Raw genomic sequence first — 20354 nt, 5'->3', positions numbered from 1 at the left:
AAGAAGGAGGAAATCACCGGACACCAAAAGCATTCTTCTACAAAGTTTAAATGAAAAATCTGATCGACAAAAGGTGTGTGTTTTTTTGTTTATTGTGGTGTGTTCTTTAAATAATAATAGCTGATTAATGAGTAATAATCTTGCTGCAGTACAGGACTCTGTTTTACACGGAACATAGATGGAATGTATGACAAATAGATATGTATTGGAATAGTATGACACCAGCAAAACCAGACCTATTCGAAAAATCCAAGAAAAACAGGACACTTAAGTTGTGTGTCACCATTACGTCATCACATAGTTTATGATAATGTTCAGTCCAAGAAAAAATGGCTTTTGACTATGTGAGAATAAAATTATGTGGACTCTAGCTTGCTCCAGTCTCTTTGGGACTTAAACTCTGATTTGGATTTGCAAAGAAACGTTTAGATTTTAGCTCACAGGTAGTTTTTTTTTAAGAAACTGTAATTTGAGTTTATGTTTTTCTGATAGAAACTTTCATTTGGACTTGGAGGTGGAGGGTTTTGGAGGAAAAAAATCTTTGATCAGAATTTGGCATTTTCTGAACAAACGTTACTCAGATTAGGATCCCAGGTTTTTTTTTCTGAAAAAACTGATTGAAACTTACTTTTTTTCCTGAAAAAACTGATTGAAACTTACTTTTTTTCCTGAAAAAACGTTGATTCACATTAAGTTTTGTCTCAAGAATTGGATTTCCAATTAGTTTGCGCTGAATAAACTTAATTCTAACTTAGTTTTTTCAAGGAAACCTTTATTTTGGCTTTGATTTTTTCGGAAAAAAACTTGGATTCAGACTCAGGCCTCGTTCACACTGAAGGTCATTTTTAAATTTTTTTGCCCATATGTGACCTGTATTAGATTTTTTCATGTAAATGTGAAGAGTGCAATTCCGAATTTCTTAAATCCAACTTTGATTTGGACTTAATTTTTTCCCGAATAAATTTTGATTAAAAATAATTTTTATCTGAATAAACTTTGATACAGTTTTATTTTTTTCTGACAAAACTTTGATTAGGAATTTTCCCTGCTAAACCTTTGATTTTCACTTAATTTTGTCTTAATAAACTGCATTTGAAAGTTTTTTTGCTGAAGAAACTTTGAGTTTCACTTAATTTTCTCTTAAGAAACTTTGTTCCACACTTAGTTTTTGATGATTAACTTTACTTGAGAGTTAGGTTTCTCCATAGAAAGTACAGGAAACAAATCCTCATTTGGTCCTGATGTTGTCTTCCTGTGCTCAGGAGATGCGCAACTTCCTGTCCCTCCCGATTCACGAAAAGACGACCTATAGCACAAGAATGATAGCTGAGCAGAGGAAAGAACTTTTCAAGCAGCTAAAGGAGGAAGAAAGTGTGAATATGCTAAAGCAAGCCAGGAGTAAGCCAACCCTCCCGATGCAAACACCTGCAAGGCGTGAGCTGAAGTTGGCCTTGTTGAAACAAAGTGAGATGAACTTGGCAAGGATGCGGAACTTGAACAGGTTTAAGATCTCTTTAAGAACTCTGTTTTTTTTTTTTTCCAACGCAGCACACATTGTGAGAGAATGTAAACATGACTTCATTGCCATGGAGCGTCAGAAGGCTGTGTTAGAGGTAAATAACTGCAGAGATTGTTTCACAGTTTGCAGCAGTGATAGGGGATGTTTGTCAACTTTTTTCAGTTAGTTACCCCCTACCTCACCTAAGAAACTGAAGGTAACATTTCTATTAAAATAATGTAAAAATAAAAATGTATTTTCCCCCTTGGAGTGTCTTTGATTACCCACTTTTTGAAAACCAACTGTAGTGTATTCCCACTTTGCTTTTATTCTCAGCCCATCATCTCTAACAATCTGTCCTTTCTTTACCACTTTTAGATATCGCTGACGACAAAGAGGTCAGAGATATGTAAAATGGACAAGGCCATCGCAAAAGAGCAGAGGCAGCTAAGGGAGCTGGAGAAGCTCATTGAGAAGGACAATCAAAGCTTTGAACAGTTCCTGAAAGACAATGAGAAGAAGTCTATGGAGGCCCGAACATTGTAAGAACAACATAAATATACACGACAAAGGTCTCAGGACACGTATTAATAGGAAAAGTGTTCAGCGTTTGGATATGACTCTTCATTCTTCTCAAATATTTTCATAAAGACATGATTTGAGTTACATGTTGAATAACGTGCATACAACCCCTTACTTACAACCTCTTACTTACGACTCCTTACTTACAACCCGTTTGTTCTCATAAATGTTCTTGCGGATGTATGGACAATAACTTCTGCAGATACACTTCAAAATGTCCTAGCAAGTCCTGCCAGAAGAAGGGTTGTTGTTATAACGGCTCAAATCACATTTTTGTTTTCACTTCATGTACTTTCAACAATTCAGTGTCCCGTTACTTCGGTCTGTATACTGTAGTGTTTGAACGACAGTCTTCTTGCAAATATGTCAAGTTGATAATTATAAATAGTTACTGTTTTTGTTTCAGCTTTGAACAAGAAGCCAGGTCCAAAGAGGAGAAAAACACTGATATTAAGAAGTTGACTTCTGAAATATCAAAGTTAAGAAGGCATCTACTCCTTTTCAATTACTCCATTACTCTCATTATTACTTTTTTCTTCCTTAACACTGCACAATTCATATACTATGTGTATATACTAAGGATGTAACAGTATCAAAATCAATATTAAGGCCACAATACGATAATATTGTGCCAACAACATCAACAAAAAGATGCCATATTGTGTAAAATGAAGTGGCAGCACTGGCAGGAATGTTTAGAATAAACGCACTTTCAGGAATTGAACACAATAATAATGCTCAAATATTGTAATCATATTAACTACTACAAACATGTATTTTTAAGTAAAAATAAATGTGCATAAAAATCTATTTTTCAAATGTAAAAAAAATAAGTAACTTATAGTTGGTGACTTTAAAGTGACAATGTAAAATATTCGGTGCAAAACAATAATTTTTATTTTAGTGTCTTTCAACTTTTACTTTATGACAACCAATGTACTCGACAGTGGACATTTTTCTACTTTAATTTGGAAAATGCTGTTTCTCAGAGAAGTTAAACAATTTAACTTTTAATAATGTAAATACCTAACAGACTGATGTTTGGCTTCACTGGCTTCAAGTATCTTTTCTGGGTAATGGTTTACGCGGTAGAGCCCTGTCTAGGGTGTACCCGGTCCCCGCTTTCCGACCAAGTGCAACTAGATAGGCTCGAGCCTCCCCACAATATTGACAGAGACAAGCGGCATACTTTCTTACCTCCGCCAAAGATTTTATGTTTTCGCCAGGGTTTGTCTGCCTGTTTTTTAGCAACATTACTCAAACTGTCATGGACGGATTTTGATGACATTTTCAGGAAATGTTCACAAAAAAGCAATTCCTCCTATCAACTACAACAATTCACTTCCCGTTTACAGTGTTCCCGTGCTGTGCTGGGATTCCAAGAGATGGACTTTATTTTCAGACCCGGCCAACGCTAAAGCGCCAGAAAAAAACTACAATCACCAAGTTCTCGTTTGAAATCCTCACACATCAAAGCATTATTGTGAAGACTTTGACACTGTAATACTGCAGTATCTACAATACTGTTACATCCCTAATATATACTCTCATTTTAACTCCTATTCACTTATTTTTATTTTTTATTTTTTAACAACATTTCTTCTTCCTCCTCCTTTCTTTTTCGACGCCTAATCTGTACAGGCGGTTCTCGTGTTAAATTGTTGCGTCGTCCTGTGTTACGTCCTCCCGTGCTGCATCGTTTAGTGTTCTGGCATTCCTTGTTACGACGTTCATTTTGTGTTGTTCTTTGACACAATGTTTCGTGATACGACAATCCGAGTTGCGTCGTTTGTGTTAAGTCATTCCATGTTGCATCGTTTGTCCTAAAGGGGAACATTATCACAATTTCAAAAGGGTTAAAAACAATAAAAATCAGTTCCCAGGGGCTTGTTGTATTTTTTAAATTTTTTTTCAAAATTTTACCGGTCCTGGAATATCCCTAAAAAAAGCTTTAAAGTGCCTTTTTTTCGCTCTCTGCCAAGACACTGTTCATTTTCCTGTGACGTCACATAGTGCTGCCAATGTAAAAAAACAATGGCGAATACCACAGCAAGATATAGCAACATTAGCTCGGATTCAGACTCGGATTTCAGCGGCTTAAGCGATTCAACAGATTACGCATGTATTGAAACAGATGGTTGGAGTATGAAAGTATTGAAGAAAAAACTGAAGTTATTGAGCGAATAGCTATTGACGCTATTCATAGCCATAGCATGGCCTAATAGTTGCGTTAGCATCGCCGGTAAAATGTGCGGACCAAACGATCAGGACTTTCGCATCTTGTGACACTGGAGCAACTTAAATCCTTCGATTGGTAAGTGTTTTTTTCGCTTAAAATGTGGGTGGAAGGAAACGTAATATAATTGCAAATGCATCTGCAGGTTATCCATACATCTCTGTGCCATGTCTGCTTTAGCACCGCCGGTAAATAGCATGTTAGCATCGATTAGCGTAGCATTTTAGCATCGATTAGCTGGCAGTCAACATCAACAAAACTCACCTTTGTGATTTCGTTGACTTTATCGTTGCAAATGCATCTGCAGGTTATCCATACATCTCTGTGCCATGTCAGTCATCGCCGGTAAAATGTGCAGACACTCCAGCACATTCAATGGGGGTCTGGCGGCAGATTTCTTGCCACTTTCGCATCTTCGGGCCAGTGGTGCAACTTGAATCCCTCCCTGTTAGTGTTTTTACACCCTCCGACAACACACCGACAAGGCACGATGTCTCCAAGGTTCCAAAAAATAGTCGAAGAAACGGAAAATAACAGAGATGAGACCCAGTGTTTGCAATTTGTTTAAAATGAAAATGGCGGCTGTATTACCTCGGTGACGTCACGTTCTGACGTCATCGCCACAGAGCGATAAACAGAAAGGCGTTTAATTCGCCAAAATTCACCCATTTAGAGTTCGGAAATCGGTTAAAAAAATATATGGTCTTTTTTCTGCACCATCAAGGTATATATTGACGCTTACATAGGTCTGGTGATAATGTTCCCCTTTAGGAAAATTTGCATTTTGTTGTTTGTGTAACATCATTCCGTGTTGCCTCATTTATGTTACGACAATCAGTGGTGCTTTTTTCTCTGTTAATACATTCTGTGTTGGACAATTCCGTGACACAACGTTTTGTGTAACGTCCTTCTGTTTCACATTGTTTGGTTACGAAGAGACTCACATAAATGAATGATATCGTACAAAACGAAACAAAACAAGTTACACATGTGCAGCGGAAGAAAACGTACGCGGAATCAAAGCTACAGCATCACTCTGTCTGTGCAAACCACGCCAGCTCATTACTCTCCCTCCAAACCTTGTTTCACATGCACCTCCAAAAATGAATTTAAAATTGCATCAACTCAGAGGCTGACCACGGAGCTGTGATTAGTTGGCTATTTTCATCACTTCTGCTACATAGTCTTTCCTGTCTTTCCCTCTTGCTAAAGCGCCATTTTTAAATCGTCCAAAACCAAAGTAACAATGGTGCAAATTGAGGCACACCACAGCAAAGAAATTGGCAAATACGAAAATTTAAATAATAATTGCTCGCTTAATTACAAGGATTTTTGAATGTTCCACATGGATTACTTCCAGCGCCAACAACCATCGGTCACTACAACTACTACACAGAGAGCTAAATAGATGAACTGCAAGAGTAGGTTGCACAACTCGAACGGAGACTGAGGACCTTCTGTGTCCAATGACCAGTCGTATATAAATGTATTCTTCATATTGTTGCTTATTTCTTCTTATTTTCCTTTTTAATTCAATAATTATCAATAATCATTAATCATTTTTATTTTTTTTTCATTGTCATGTCAATCCTTAATTTGATTTATTCTCATCTCAATTACATTTTATTTTGTATATTTATTTATTCCTACACCATTAACTTTAAATCAGCTACTGTATATACTTTACTGTAATTTTTCCCCCTTTCATTTTTCAACACATTTTTTCTCTCTTCTTTTTCTGTCCTTCATCACCGCATAAGCCATTGTAACACATTCTCAGATTGAAAACACAAACTGTAATCAAATGAATGTCAACATGTACAAAATATGGTGAAAATGATCAATGATGAATATGGAAAGGCGTTTGGATTAAATAAGCTCTGCTAAATGTAATCAAGTGAGTGAAATACAAAAACAGGTGTGATAATTTTAAGCGTAAGCATCTGAACTATGTATTCTCTTATTAGTGAACTTTCCAACTATGAAGAAACTCTACAAGAGTACAAGAGATACAAGGAACTTCTTTTGAAGTTGTCTCCACCAGATTGGCAGGAGGCCCAGAGGGCGAAGGTTATGAAGAAAATACAACTGATGGGCAACACTGAGGATGATCTGAACAAGGAACCAATGGACTTAATGACAGTCAAGCAAGGCAAGTACAGTACATGAAAGTATGTGACTCACAATAACATAATAACTAACACAAATAATAACATGTTCACAGGTGTGGAAAATAACAGAGGCAGTGCCAGGCTGTCACCTGCAGAGAGCATCAGGTCTTCAGCATACACTGCATGAAAGACACTATTTTGTTGCATGTCCTATAGAGCAGTATTGAGCCAAAGCATATATTTTACTCTCCAAAAATATTACACCACAGAAACAAAAAAAATGTCACAAAAAGTTTATATTCTAATGAGTTTTAGGTTACTGTGTGTACTCTTTGCTATCTAGTGGAATAGCGCTACGTCGCTGGCATAGCTGGATAAACAAATAATCATTATTTATAGTATACAGACAAAAATTTTTCAACCAACCAATTTTTTTTTTTTTTTTTTTTGTCCTGTCCGGCTTCTCAGGCAAATTATATAGTTGATGTAGTTGCCCATATTGGCTGTTCAGATTTACTTTACAAAAGAGAAGTGTGGGATACTTCTCTTGTTGACTTATTTGTATTTGACTTTATAGAATGTATTTATATTATCATTTGGTGCAGCCGGGCTGGAGCTGGAGGGGATAGAAAGAGTGAAAAAAAGGAAGACAGAGTGGGAAATTGTGGGGACAAGAGGGGGATTAGACAGAGAGACAAAAACAACAACAGCAAACACAACAATAACAACAACAACAACAACAATAGAGCAACATCAGCACATATGATATGTACAAATATGATGGTAAAAGTGATAGCAAAGAAGCAGTTAGCCAAATAAATAATAATACAAAAATGACAATGAGCATTAATACACTACAAATGGAGCCATACAAATACCAATAGAAATAGCGCTATTGATAATGAATAATAACAATAATATACCTTTATTATCAACAATACAATTGTTCAAATGAAACAATACATATATGTAATGATAACTAAGAAAGAGAAGCAACCTATATTAACCGTGTAGATTGTAATAGTAACAATAGGTTAAGCTTTGTCAGTGTGCCATGTGTTACCCAGTTTACCCTAGGGCAACAATGTTAATGTATGTTTGATGAAACGTGATTATGTGCATGAGTGTATGTATGTATATGTACTTGTATATGTACAGTATGTGTATATGTATGTTTGTACAGTGAATGTGCGTGCGGATGTACGAACTTTGAGTATGTAGGTATGTACTGTATTTGGGAATGTATGTGGGAGCGTTGGTACCTATGTATGTCTGTATGTATGAATAATGGTGTGTATGTGAGTATTTATACCATATTTCCTTGAATTGCCGCAGGGCATATAGTATGCGCCTGCCTTGAATTACTGCCGGGTCAAACTCGCTTCCCACAATAATTAGCGCATGCTTAGTATTACCACCTGGTCAAACTTGTGACGTCATGAGGGACACTTCCCCTGTCAACATTTTCAAAATGGAGGAGACTGATTTCAATACCGGTAAATTGCATAAAGGGAAGAAGATTAAGAGCTATTCAGTAGAATTTAAGGTCCAAGCTTACATCACACTCAAATTTTTACTGCATACCTTTGGTAAGTGCCGGAGTGAGAAGAGGTTTTAAAATAATTAGCGCATGCTTACTTTTACCGCATGCCTTTGGTAAGCGCAGGAGTGAGAAGAGGTTTTAAATTACTTAGTGCCCCGGCGGCAATTCAAGGAAATACGGTATATGTGTATTTGTATGTACAATATATTTGACTCCCAGTGTGTGTGGGAGCCAGAGTACGGCCCCAGCCACCCAGAGAGCCCAACCCACAAACAGCGGGTGTGGCACCCAGGGAACAAGGGACAATTTACCTCTATTATCAACAATAAAGTCAAATACAAATAAGACAACAAAAGAAGTATCCCACACTTCCCTTTTGTAAAGTAAATTTGTATAACTGATATGGGCATCTACATCAACAATATGATTTGCCTGATAACGTGGACAGGACAAAAAATAATAATAATAATAATAATAATTAATAACAATAATAATTGATGTTAGGTACCAATTAATTAACAGTAAAAACAAACTTATATTCATTTTTTTTATCCTCGTATGTCCTGGCTGAGATTCAAACCGCCTTCTCTGCAACAAAAGACAGACCAGTAATCCACTTTGCCACCAATAGACAAGATTGTGTAGTTTGTGTTTTTATTTTCCTAAAGGTTTTTATGCCAAAATGTCAACAACAGAGCCAGCTTCAAGTTCAAAGTTGTTTTTGATGTTTTTCTCTTTTACGTGCGTTGGAGGCCAACTCTTCTTTCGACATGCATCAAACATCAGTGCATCTGACCGCTCATCAGTTGTTGCACGCGGTCAATCATTGCAGTGCAGCAAAGTTTAACAGAAATCTTTAGTCATCGTTTTTTAGTGCTTAACTTGTCTCTATTTAGGAATGTATTTTTGGATGGTAAAAAGTGCAGGGGACCTAAATAGCCTGCACCCTCCAATTTCTGTCAATAGTTGTATTCCAGGAATTAGCTCGTTGTGCAAGCAACAGCCACCATTGTACTCCAAATGAATATGATAGTATACAACCAACTTAAAACACAACATTGAAGTACACACAAAACAACTATTGCTATACGGTAATAATGAAAAAACAGTTTAATTACGTGATAGTCATGAAATCCTACAATACATGTACAACCACCCAATCACATTTAAAAGCATTAAACGTCGTCGGCAACATCTCATACCAGTCAGTCCTCGCGGACTGTTGATACAGTTTACACTTTAGCATATTGGATTGTTTTCAACCTTTTTATTATACAAAATCAAAAATATCAACCTGACCCTCACTGGAAAAAGTCGGGACACTCCTGCTCTCCAGTCAATTGAAAACAATATTTTTGCAGATATATTTCTTGTTTTATTTCATTCTCAGATACTCTCACAGTTTACAATTTTAGGTCATTCCGCAAAATCTCAGGACAGGCACTTATAAAAAAACGATGACAAAAGTAGGTGTGTCCCCATCTACCATATATCAGAAAAATAACAAGTATCAGGTCATAACAGCTGATATCTAAATCCTCCAAAATAAGTGAATCAATACAAGCAGTCTTGCAGCGTATTTACCTCTGCAAAGATGAACAGCCAGTTAACATCATATGAAACTATAAGCTCGCAGATACACAACAGCCAAGCACACGACAGCACAGAAGTTACACATCCTTAATGATTAAACAGTATTGCAATCTAAAACAGCATATTTTTAAATTCAAACAAGTATCAAATAATTATGATTGCATATTACTTACACATACAGAGTCTCCAAGGCAAAAGGGTATTAGAAAGTATCTAGTAACAAACGTGTCCGCATAATCACTGCATCATGATCTTAACTACATTGTGACCACAACGTGTCGCCAAAAACAAATTACCACATTTCTCCAACTTAAACACACCATAAATCCATTCTAGACTTAATAATACTAACCCCGTTTCCATATGAGATGGGAAATTGTGTTAGATGTAAATATAAACGGAGTACAATGATTTGCAAATCCTTTTCAACCCATATTCAATTGAATGCACTACAAAGACAAGATATTTGATGTTCAAACTCATAAACGTTTTTTTTTTTTTGCAAATAACAATTAAATTGGAATTTCATGGCAGCAACACGTCCCAATGTAGTTGGGAAAGGACATGTTCACCACTGTGTTACATCACCTTTTCTTTTAACAACACTCAATAAACGTCTGGGAACTGAGGAAACTAATTTTTGAATCTTTGAAAGTGGAATTCTTTCCCATTCTGGTTTTATGTAGAGCTTCAGTCGTTCAACAGTCCGGGGTCTCTGCTGTTGTATTTTACGCTTCATAATGCGCCACACATTTTCGATGGGAGACAGGTCTGGACTTTTACTACGAAGTCACGCTGTTATAACACCTGGCTTGGCATTGTCTTGCTGAAATAAGTAGGGGCGTCCATGATAACGTTGCTTGGATGACAAGATATGTTGCTCCAAAACCTGTATGGACCTTTCAGCATAATGTTTCCTTCACAGATATGTAAGTTACCCATGCCTTGGGCACTAATACACCCCCATACCATCACAGATGCTGGCTTTTGAACTTTGTGCCTATAACAATCTGAATGGTTATTTTCCTCTTTGTTTTGGAGGACACCACGTCCTCTTGTTTCCAAATATAATTTGAAATGTGGACTCGTCAGACCACAGAATACTTTTCCACTTTGTATCAGTCCATCTTAGATGAGCTCGGGCCCAGCGAAGCCGGCGGCGTTTCAGGGTGTTGTTGATAAATGGGTTCGGATTTGCATAGTAGAGTTTTAACTTGCACTTACAGATTTAGTGACCAACTGTAGTTACTGACAGTGGTTTTATGAAGTGTTCCTGAACCCATTTGGTGATATCCTTTCCACACTGATGTGGGTTTTTGATGCAGTACCGCCTGAGGGATCAAAGGTCCGTAATATCATCGCTTACGTGCAGTGATTTCTCCAGATTCTCTGAACCTTTTGATGATTTTACGGACCGTAGATGGTAAAATCCCTAAATTCCTTGCAATAGCTCGTTGAGAAATGTTGTTCTAAAACTGTTTGACAATTTGCTTACAAAGTGGTGACCCTCACCCCATCCTTGTTTGTGAACCTCTAGACAAAAAGCAAACCTTTACTAAGGCTCATAGCAGTTATAAATCCAAAGAGTGAATGGTGACAAACAAGAATCTTAGCAGCTAAAGGGAGACTCATACTAATGGCGTGGCGCAGTTAGGAGAGTGGCCGTGCGCAACCCGAGGGTCCCTGGTTCAATCCCCACCTAGTACCAACCTCGTCACGTCCGTTGTGTCCTGAGCAAGACACTTCACCCTTGCTCCTGATGGGTGCTGGTTAGCACCTTGCATGGCAGCTCCCTCCATCAGTGTGGGAATGTGTGTGTGAATGGGTGAATGTGGAAGTAGTGTCAAAGCGCTTTGAGTACCTTGAAGGTAGAAAAGCGCTATACAAGTACAACCCATTTACCAATTTGGATTAAATTGGCGGTCATCGATTGGCTGATGAAAAAGCTATTGAGTTGTTCCCACAGTTTCATTGGAGCACTTTGTAAGATATTATTGTCAGGAAAATGTGTTTGTATGTGGGATAAATATAGCCATAAAGTTGAACAGTAAAAAAAAAAGTCAACATGCAAACATACTTGGCTTCAGTAGAGGTCTTCATACTACTGTTATTGAGGCTGTATACCTCAGTAAACCTCGCAGACAACAAACACAATGTTGTTTAGGACAGTACCTCCTAAAATAAGTAATTGTTATTGTCATGACTAGGACTTGGGTGAGGGTTGTTTTTCTGATGTGCTAAGTTGGGTTGGCATGGAAACAAAGCAAACAAAGAAGTGTAAAAACAGGAAACAAATGAGTCTTAAGCAAAACAGAACATAACTAAACAAAACATGATCACAAGACATGACAGTTATCTTTTTTTAAGTTGTTGTGTACCTTATTTTTATGTGTGCATGTTTTTTTTCCAAATTATCTTTCTTTCATATTTTCCTGAACGTGATAGTCTCTCAATGCGGCTTGACCTGGATGCTGAAGGTTCAGAATACGGGGTCAGTTTTACACAACCTTGCTTTATTTGCTGTCGCTCACAGTTGCCGACTTACTGTGTATCACATCCTCACAGGAAGATCCAGAGTTGTACTTCACTGACCCAAAACAGCTTATTGAGCTGATGACGGAGCTAACAGAGCAGAATCTGTCTTTGATCAAGAACTCTACAAGAGCTGAGGAAACACTAGAGGAGCTTAAACAGTCGATGGAGGCCATCAAGAAGACGACGTAAGCACTGACTGTCTGCTTCTTGGTGTAAGGAATGTTCCGGTGGATTGAGTGCAAAACATTCTCTATTCGAAGTGAAAAGGATGAGGCACTCCTAACGCAGCAAATGAATGAGATGAATAAGAAGATCGAGGAAGAGAAAGCGAGAGCCGCCAAGCTTAAAAAGAAGGTTCAGCTGCATGTTCTGTTGAACACAGAGGATGAGGTGAGGAAGCACTGACACAGGGAGCATGTTTTACCATACATAAGGTCAGGAATCAAATCCACTGTGGGTCCATAGCAGGATGACATGCTGAGTGCGCTCAGCGAGAAGGTGGCAGAGGTGTATAGGTGCTGTGTGGACAACAGGGGGAGCAGCCACAGCACTTTGGAGAAACTGGCCAGCATTGAGAAACAGATGTCTTCACTGTTGCACTGCCTGGATGACATACCAACAGAAAGCTTGGAAATGATGCAGAAGATCAAGGACAGCGAGAGAAGGACCAGGTATGCTATGACATTCTCACTAGAGGTGGTCTCCCTTTTAGTATCATTTACTAATCCTACACAAAAAAAGAGAACCTGAAATTTTTATGTATGTATGTCTTTTGTTGCATTTTTGGGGAAATCATTTACAATAGATAATCAGAGCTAGCAGTAACACAACAGCTAAGCACACAAAAGTACACAAGCTATGCATACATAACGTGTCCTTAATTGAACAATATTGCAGTCCAAAACATTTGCCAATATATTTAAGTGTCAAATAAATACATTTGCTTATTACTTATCAAGGCAGAAACCTCTTAGAAAGTATCCAGTACCAAACATGTCCCACATGATTCAACTCACTGCATCATCATAAGCTTAATTTAATAATTCGTTGGGACCACTTGGTCATAGTGTTAGTGTTTTCTTTACATATACCGTTGTTATATGTGTAATTTCACTAAAACAAGCCATTTCGAACATTCCACACTACAAGTTAGTAAAAGTATGTACTATGAGTCGTGCTGAGATCGTATCGGATTAATATCAGCATCAGACAATGCTTAAGGCCCCAATATTAGAAGTGAAAATGATAGGGACACCACTGATAAATGTACAGCATGATTATTGGTGACTTGAATGTATTACCATTAGGATTTGTTTAATTTGGATGTGTTTATACAACATTCATGCATCTACATTTTCTGAATCTTTTACTCTTGAGGCAACGTGAAGAAAAGCTGAGGATGCAAAGAGAGAAACAGATAGAAAGGATGAAGAGATACTCAGAGCGGTCGCTCTCTGAGTCCAAGAAAACTGTAAGTCCTTCAGTTAATGATTTTTTATTGTGTGTACTGTCTTTAGAGCAGAGAGTGCATGGTGCTGCCTAATACATTAAATTACATTACATTACAGCATAATTAAAACATGTATGCATAGTAGTAACTTTTACTGCAGGGTTTTCAATCAGTTACTTTTTTTTCATATTTCAGTAAAATCTCACTTATTGTATTTTCGGGGCATTGAATGGATCTCAACTGGATGGTTGACATTGTCCTAGAAGACGTTTCATCTTTTAACCAAGTAAGGTGTATCAATTTATGCTCAAACACTAGATAGGACAAATCTTGTCTGCAAGATTGTGCTAGACTCAAGTCTGTATCCTCTCCATACCCCAACAAGAATGCTTTACCTCTTTTGGGATGCCAAACGACAGTATCCAAGATGGCAAACACAGATCAAACTCTCTGTGCTATTGTTGTTGTTGATGGAAGTAACACTAGTTGCTATGTGTGATACACTACATGGTTACAGCATGTACTGTATATCAAGTGACACACATTAAAAGCGTTACTATAACGGCCTTCTTTCATCTCCGCAATATCTCTAAAATTCGCTCCATTCTGTCCACTAAAGACGCTGAAATCATTATCCATGCGTTTGTTACGTCTCGTCTCGATTACTGTAACGTATTATTTTCGGGTCTCCCCATGTCTAGCATTAAAAGATCACAGTTGGTACAAAATGCGGCTGCTAGACTTTTGACAAGAACAAGAAAGTTTGATCACATTACGCCTGTACTAGCTCACCTGCACTGGCTTCCTGTGTACTTAAGATGTGACTTTAAGGTTTTACTACTTACGTATAAAATACTACACGGTCTAGCTCCATCCTATCTTGCCGATTGTATTGTACCATATGTCCCGGCAAGAAATCTGCGTTCAAAGGACTCCGGCTTATTAGTGATTCCCAAAGCCCAAAAAAAGTCTGCGGGCTATAGAGCGTTTTCCGTTCGGGCTCCAGTACTCTGGAATGCCCTCCCGGTAACAGTTCGAGATGCCACCTCAGTAGAAGCATTTAAGTCTCACCTTAAAACTCATTTGTATACTCTAGCCTTTAAATAGACTCCCTTTTTAGACCAGTTGATCTGCCGTTTCTTTTCTTTTTCTTCTATGTCCCACTCTCCCTTGTGGAGCGGGTCCGATTCGATCCGGTGGCCATGTACTGCTTGCCTGTGTATCGGCTGGGGACATCTCTGCGCTGCTGATCCGCCTCCGCTTGGGATGGTTTCCTGCTGGCTCCGCTATGAACGGGACTCTCGCTTCTGTGTTGGATCCGCTTTGGACTGGACTCTCGCGACTGTGTTGGATCCATTATGGATTGAACTTTCACAGTATCATGTTAGACCCGCTCGACATCCATTGCTTTCCTCCTCTCCAAGGTTCTCATAGTCATCATTGTCACCGACGTCCCACTGGGTCATTATTGTCACCGATGTCCCACTGGGTGTGAGTTTTCCTTGCCCTTATGTGGGCCTACCGAGGATGTCTTAGTGGTTTGTGCAGCCCTTTGAGACACTAGTGATTTAGGGCTATATAAGTAAACATTGACTGATTGATTGAAGTGTATTGGGGGGCTTTAGTGGGATTTATGGGCCAAATAGATAAATACCCATCACCTGCATGGCCTTGTGCTAGCCTTTTTTGTTATCTACAATGCACAGAAAAGGGAAAGACATCAATTAATCAATCAATCAAAGGTATTTATATAGCCCTTAATCACAAGTGTCCCAAAGGGCTGCACAAACCACAACGACACCCTTGGCTCAGATCCCACATCAAGGCAAGAAAAAACTCAATCCAATGGGCAAAGTGAGAAACCTTGGAGTGGACCTTAGATGTGGGAACCCCCCCAGTACACAGAGAGTCTAGTCCATAGTGAATCCAGCAGGGGATCATCTTGAATGGAGACAAGTCAGCAGCGCAGAGATGTCCCCAAATGATGCACAGCGGAGTGGTCCACCCTGGGTCCCAGCTTTGAACAGCTAGAGGCTAGTGCCTCATCATGCAGTTGTGGGGGGCAGAGCAGAAAAGAAAAGAAACGGCAGCCATGCTGGGAGCGCTTTGAGTTTCACAGGCAAAATAAATAACCTAATAAATCATACATTTGATTGCTTCTGGTGTGGAACCTGTACATTGAATGACAACATATAAAAATATAGTGTTGTTTAGTGTAATAATTGTACTTACGTGAAAGATTTATTTAAAAGGGATACACTCAGTGGGATGCACAAATACATATTCGCATTCCTTGGAATCATACTGCGTAAATGCAGGGGGCGCATGAATTCCAATGGGAGCATGTCCTGTCAGAACACCGATACTGGACCACAAAGAGATTAATTTTAGAAGAAACCAATTTGATTCATTCAATTCCAGGCATTCTGGGGATTCATGCACATGTGCATATGCAGAGGTCGCATGAACTCCAATGGGGGTCACGTCTCGTCAAAACACCGATCCTCGAGGGACCTCAAAGATATCCCATTTTTAAAGAAATCCATTTAGGTTTTTATCTTCAAGTATCTTATTTTGGGACAATCTTCACTTTTGCCCCTGGATCACACTATTGCCCTTGATTGAGCGTCCTCCATCATTGCGCGCAGTTACAGTAAGCTAGCAAAATGAGTTGCAGGGAAACAAGTACGCGGCCCGACTGATTTTGCGTGAAAATTAGTTTATTTTAGTGTGATATTAATGTAGTAAATGGTATGATACACATTAAATATAATAGATTTTCCCTCTTTATTTATATTACGCAACTAGCAAGCCCCCGCACCCACCTCCCTACCCCACCATTAGCAGGCCGTGGGGCTCAGAAAATTAACGCTAGTTTACAAATACTGTAATGTAACATACTGACCAGCTGCGTTTGGACCTTTCACTTGGGTCCACAGGGGCTGTTAATTAGGTGGTATTTTTGGTAGTGTACTCACATAAGGCAGGACTATTATTGATGTGAGTATGTGTTTGTCTGGTCATTGTGGAGGTTGTTACTACAAGGCACATCTTTATGCTAAATTTAATTCAAGTATCTTCCTATCCAAGTATCTCATCTTGTCAAGTGTAAAATACTGACAATAACAAGTATAACCAAGCTGTAAAGTATGTGTGTGTATATATTTTCTGTGTATATTATTATTATTATTATTATTATTATGCATATTATTTTGTAGTTATAATGTGCTTTTCAAAACCTGAAAGACGCATTTAGAGAGTAAAAACAAATACAAGTGTTTATAAGGGATATAGATTTTTTTTTTTTTTTAAATAACTGTAATTTAATGAACGCATTTAAAACGAAAATGTGTCTATGTCCCCTTTCAGAGTGGACGTAAACTAATGCCTAGATGCCTCCCTACTGCCCAGAAGGGGAAATTTAAAAAAGTGGAAAGTTCTTCTGCTGACGACGACTTCAACAACTACTTCTCCACATCATTGGACTTACTGTAGGAAGCAAAAGGAACGTTAAATAGTATAACAATTATATTTCTCTCCAAATGTTTTACTTCTATCCACACATACAAACAAATTCTTACAAGCTTTATTATATTCACTTTTCCACTCTCCCAAAGGCGTGGCACGGTTGGGAGAGTGGCTGTGCCAGCAACCCGTGGGTTCCTGGTTCAATCTCCACCTTCTACCAACCTCGTTGTGTCCTTGAGCAAGACAGTTCACCCTTGCTCCTGATGGGTCGTGGTTAGGGCCTTGGAAGGTAGCTCCCGCTATCAGTGTGTGAATGGGTGAATGTGGAAATAGTGTCAAAGTGCTTTGATTACCTTGTAAGGTAGAAAAGCATAGTGTAACCCATTTACTCTCAAATGTTTTTTTGTTTTCATTTCCTGTATTTGAAAATGTTGAAACATTTAATAAGTTGAACCTGTCTGCAGGCGTACTGTATTCTTAATTCATAAAAGGACTGGGGGAATAAACACGTTATTTTTTTAAATATATACAGCTAGGCCTTGTAGCATTTATTTGTCATATTGGTTATGTGAATGTGTGACATTCACCGTTATTGGATTCCTTTATAAAGTGAAGAATTGTTTTCATTTGTGGAATACAAATATGCAACACGGGCTTCACGGTGGAAGAGGGGTTAGTGCATCTGCCTCACAATACATAGGCCCTGAGTACTCCTGGGTTCAATCCCGGGCTCGGGATCTTTCTGTGTGGAGTTTGCATGTTCTCCTCGTGAATGCGTGGGTTCCCTCTGGGTACTCCGGCTTCCTCCCACTTCCAAAGACATGCACCAGGGGATAGGTTGATTGGCAACACTAAATTGGCCCTAGTGTGTGAATGTTGTCTGTCTTTCTGTATTGGCCTGCGATGAATTGGCGACTTGTCCAGGTGTGTACCCTGTCTTTTGCCCGATGGTAGCTGAGATAGGCACCAGCGCCCCCTGCGACCCCAAAAGGGAATAAGCGGGAGAAAATGGATGGAAATGTGCAACACATACACTATGAAATCAATACAGAAGTGGCATTCAATTATTTCTAATTATTCCCGGTTGCTTCCTTCAAAAAAGTTGAAATAGACCATGGGTAGAGAACATATGGCTCTCGAGCCAGATGTGGCTCTTTTGATGACTGCATCTGGCTCTCAGATAAATCTTAGCTGACATTGCTTAACACAATAACACAATAACACAATAAGTAATGAATAATTCTGCTGATAATCACAGTGTTAAAAATTACATTCAAAAGATAAGACGTTCTCATGCATTTTAATCCATCCATCCGTTTCCTACCGCACCTGTTCAAGAAGTTGCATTAATGGTAAGAAGTATTTTATTTATTATTGGTTAGCATCAAATAACAAATTTTATTAAAAATAATAAGATACTTATTGTACTCTAAAAATGTTGGTCTTACTTAAAAATGCACGCATTTAGTTGTACTTAGTGTTAAAACTTATTAAATGGCTCTTATGGAAATACATTTTAAATTATTTGGCATTCCTGGCTCTCTAAGCCAGGGGTGTCAAACATACGGCTTGTGGGCCGGATCAGGCCCACCAACAGGTTTTATCCGCCCCGCCTGAGGAGTTTGCCAAGTATTAAAATGAGTTGCATTTTTTTTTAATGAAAGAAAACGCTGTTCTGAATGTGTCCACTGGATGTCACTATAGCAATTATGTTAGGACCAGCAAGAGGTTTGTGTCTTCTGCTTGAAACACATCGTTATTTTGCACCCTTACTCCCCAATAATGTTTTTGTGTGGGTTTTAAGAATAGACGGTAGTATCTTGTGTACTCGGATAATCAACGTTTACCTTGAAAATAATTTTTTGTCTTGAAAATCAACTTTTAACATTGCAAGATGCCTCTTTATTGTCCTTTTTCCATAATAATAACATTAATTATAATAATAATAGATGGATAAAACTATTTTCTATACACCCAAAATGCTTCGGAATATCAAAGCCATTAGAGGCGCCACATGGACCAAATTGGTGATATAAGGTGTTCTATTAACGGGTTCTAGGATTACCGCCACGACTGGAGCCAACTAAGGTATGAAAATATAGTGAGAAAACTTAACCCTTTTGAATAGTTTTACCTCCGATTCTCACGGTTTGTTGAGTTAACTCTGGATTGATACGTGGACATGACAAAAGAAGTGTTTGATACCTCGAAGAGTTCACATGTTGTGTTTTTTGTTCAATCCCAGAAAGACTGCGACTTAAAGTTTAATCCTGGCTTTGTAGATAAACTGATACCACGCCTGAACTCATTGTGTTTTTGAAACTGCACCAACTTCCTCAGAATTTTCAACTAACTTTAAGTGTTTTTTTCCAGAGGATTATTTGTGATTTGTATGTTTTCACAATGTGCTTGTTCTATTTTTGGCCAAAGTAAAACAAAGTAAACAACCTGGAGTTGTCTTTACTTTGAAGTTATCATGCCACGATTTTACCATTCCGGCCCACTTGGGAATGGATTTTCCTCCATGCGGCCCCTGAGCTAAAATTAATTTGACACCCCTGCTCTAAGACAAAAAGGTCTCCGACCCCTGCAATGGACTGTGCCTACTGAGACTGCAGTACAACAACTAGCCGGTAGATGGCGGCAGAGTGTTATCAGTCGTAGAAAAAGGAGGCTAAGGAAGTACAGTAATGCTGGAGCAAACACTGTCCTATGTTCAACTTGCACTGTCCTGGACTGTCACTATTGTTACATATAATATATGTGAGCTAGATCTTAGTCCTATTTGACAATGCCATGGGTAATTGCTGGGTCTTCTGTGTGGGCTTCTTCAGGAAAGAAGCTAACAGGATCCAAAGAGGAGGAGGGTAAGTGAATTATGAGCTAACTAGCATGGATGCATTATGCTAACGCTAGTCAACAGTCAATGAGTGTGAAAGTGGTGTTGCCGTGTGACTTCTAACACGTCTTTATGTTCCTATTTCACTAATAATACACCACGTTTTATTCTCGTCTGCTGGCGTCTGAACCCCTCAAGACCCCACCCCTGTGTGACCATTGCTACTTCCATGTCTGCCACATTTAGATAGTCACGATAGAGTGACTCAAACGTCTTGAAACTGGATGTTAATTAAACAAGTCAACTATGCTTTCCTAAATTCCGACTATGGTATCCCGATTGGGCTAATAACGCTGGCGTCTGACGTCATGTGCGGGCTATTACTTCACCAAGAAGGCGCTCGCATGACAACAATTGCTGAGTTGGGTCCTGTGCTTTGGGGCAACAGTCCATAACGCGATCGTTTTATACATTTGTCCACTAATCATTATCAACATCA

At 38.6% G+C, this 20354-nt stretch overlaps 2 protein-coding genes across 3 annotated transcripts in view; both read left to right on the top strand.

Moving 5' to 3' along the window:
- The first annotated feature begins 23 nt into the window (after positions 1 to 23).
- On the top strand, positions 24 to 19435 carry cfap100 (cilia and flagella associated protein 100). Its single transcript, XM_061902169.1, has 13 exons — positions 24 to 73; positions 1263 to 1464; positions 1549 to 1613; positions 1877 to 2040; positions 2487 to 2567; positions 6284 to 6468; positions 6541 to 6592; positions 12009 to 12054; positions 12129 to 12283; positions 12359 to 12488; positions 12564 to 12769; positions 13476 to 13569; positions 16918 to 19435. Exons 2-13 carry the CDS (start codon positions 1266 to 1268, stop codon positions 17041 to 17043), a joined length of 1503 nt encoding a protein of 500 aa, XP_061758153.1. The 5' UTR covers positions 24 to 73; positions 1263 to 1265; the 3' UTR covers positions 17044 to 19435.
- A 215-nt stretch (positions 19436 to 19650) lies between these two features.
- Positions 19651 to 20354, top strand: part of ap1ar (adaptor related protein complex 1 associated regulatory protein) — a 33012-nt gene continuing 32308 nt past the window's right edge. Inside the window, exon 1 of one of the 2 annotated variants that reach the window (XM_061901491.1) lies at positions 19651 to 19883. In XM_061901491.1, coding sequence (XP_061757475.1) covers positions 19813 to 19883 — 71 coding nt within the window. In that variant the 5' untranslated portion in view covers positions 19651 to 19812. The remainder of the gene's footprint in view (positions 19884 to 20354) is intronic. The other variant, XM_061901490.1, reaches the window with a different exon arrangement.

This window comes from Nerophis ophidion, linkage group LG05 (assembly GCF_033978795.1).
Source record: "Nerophis ophidion isolate RoL-2023_Sa linkage group LG05, RoL_Noph_v1.0, whole genome shotgun sequence".
NCBI lineage: Eukaryota > Metazoa > Chordata > Actinopteri > Syngnathiformes > Syngnathidae > Nerophis > Nerophis ophidion.
Note: the sequence above shows the minus strand (reverse complement) of the source record. Positions and strands in the feature narration are given on the sequence as shown.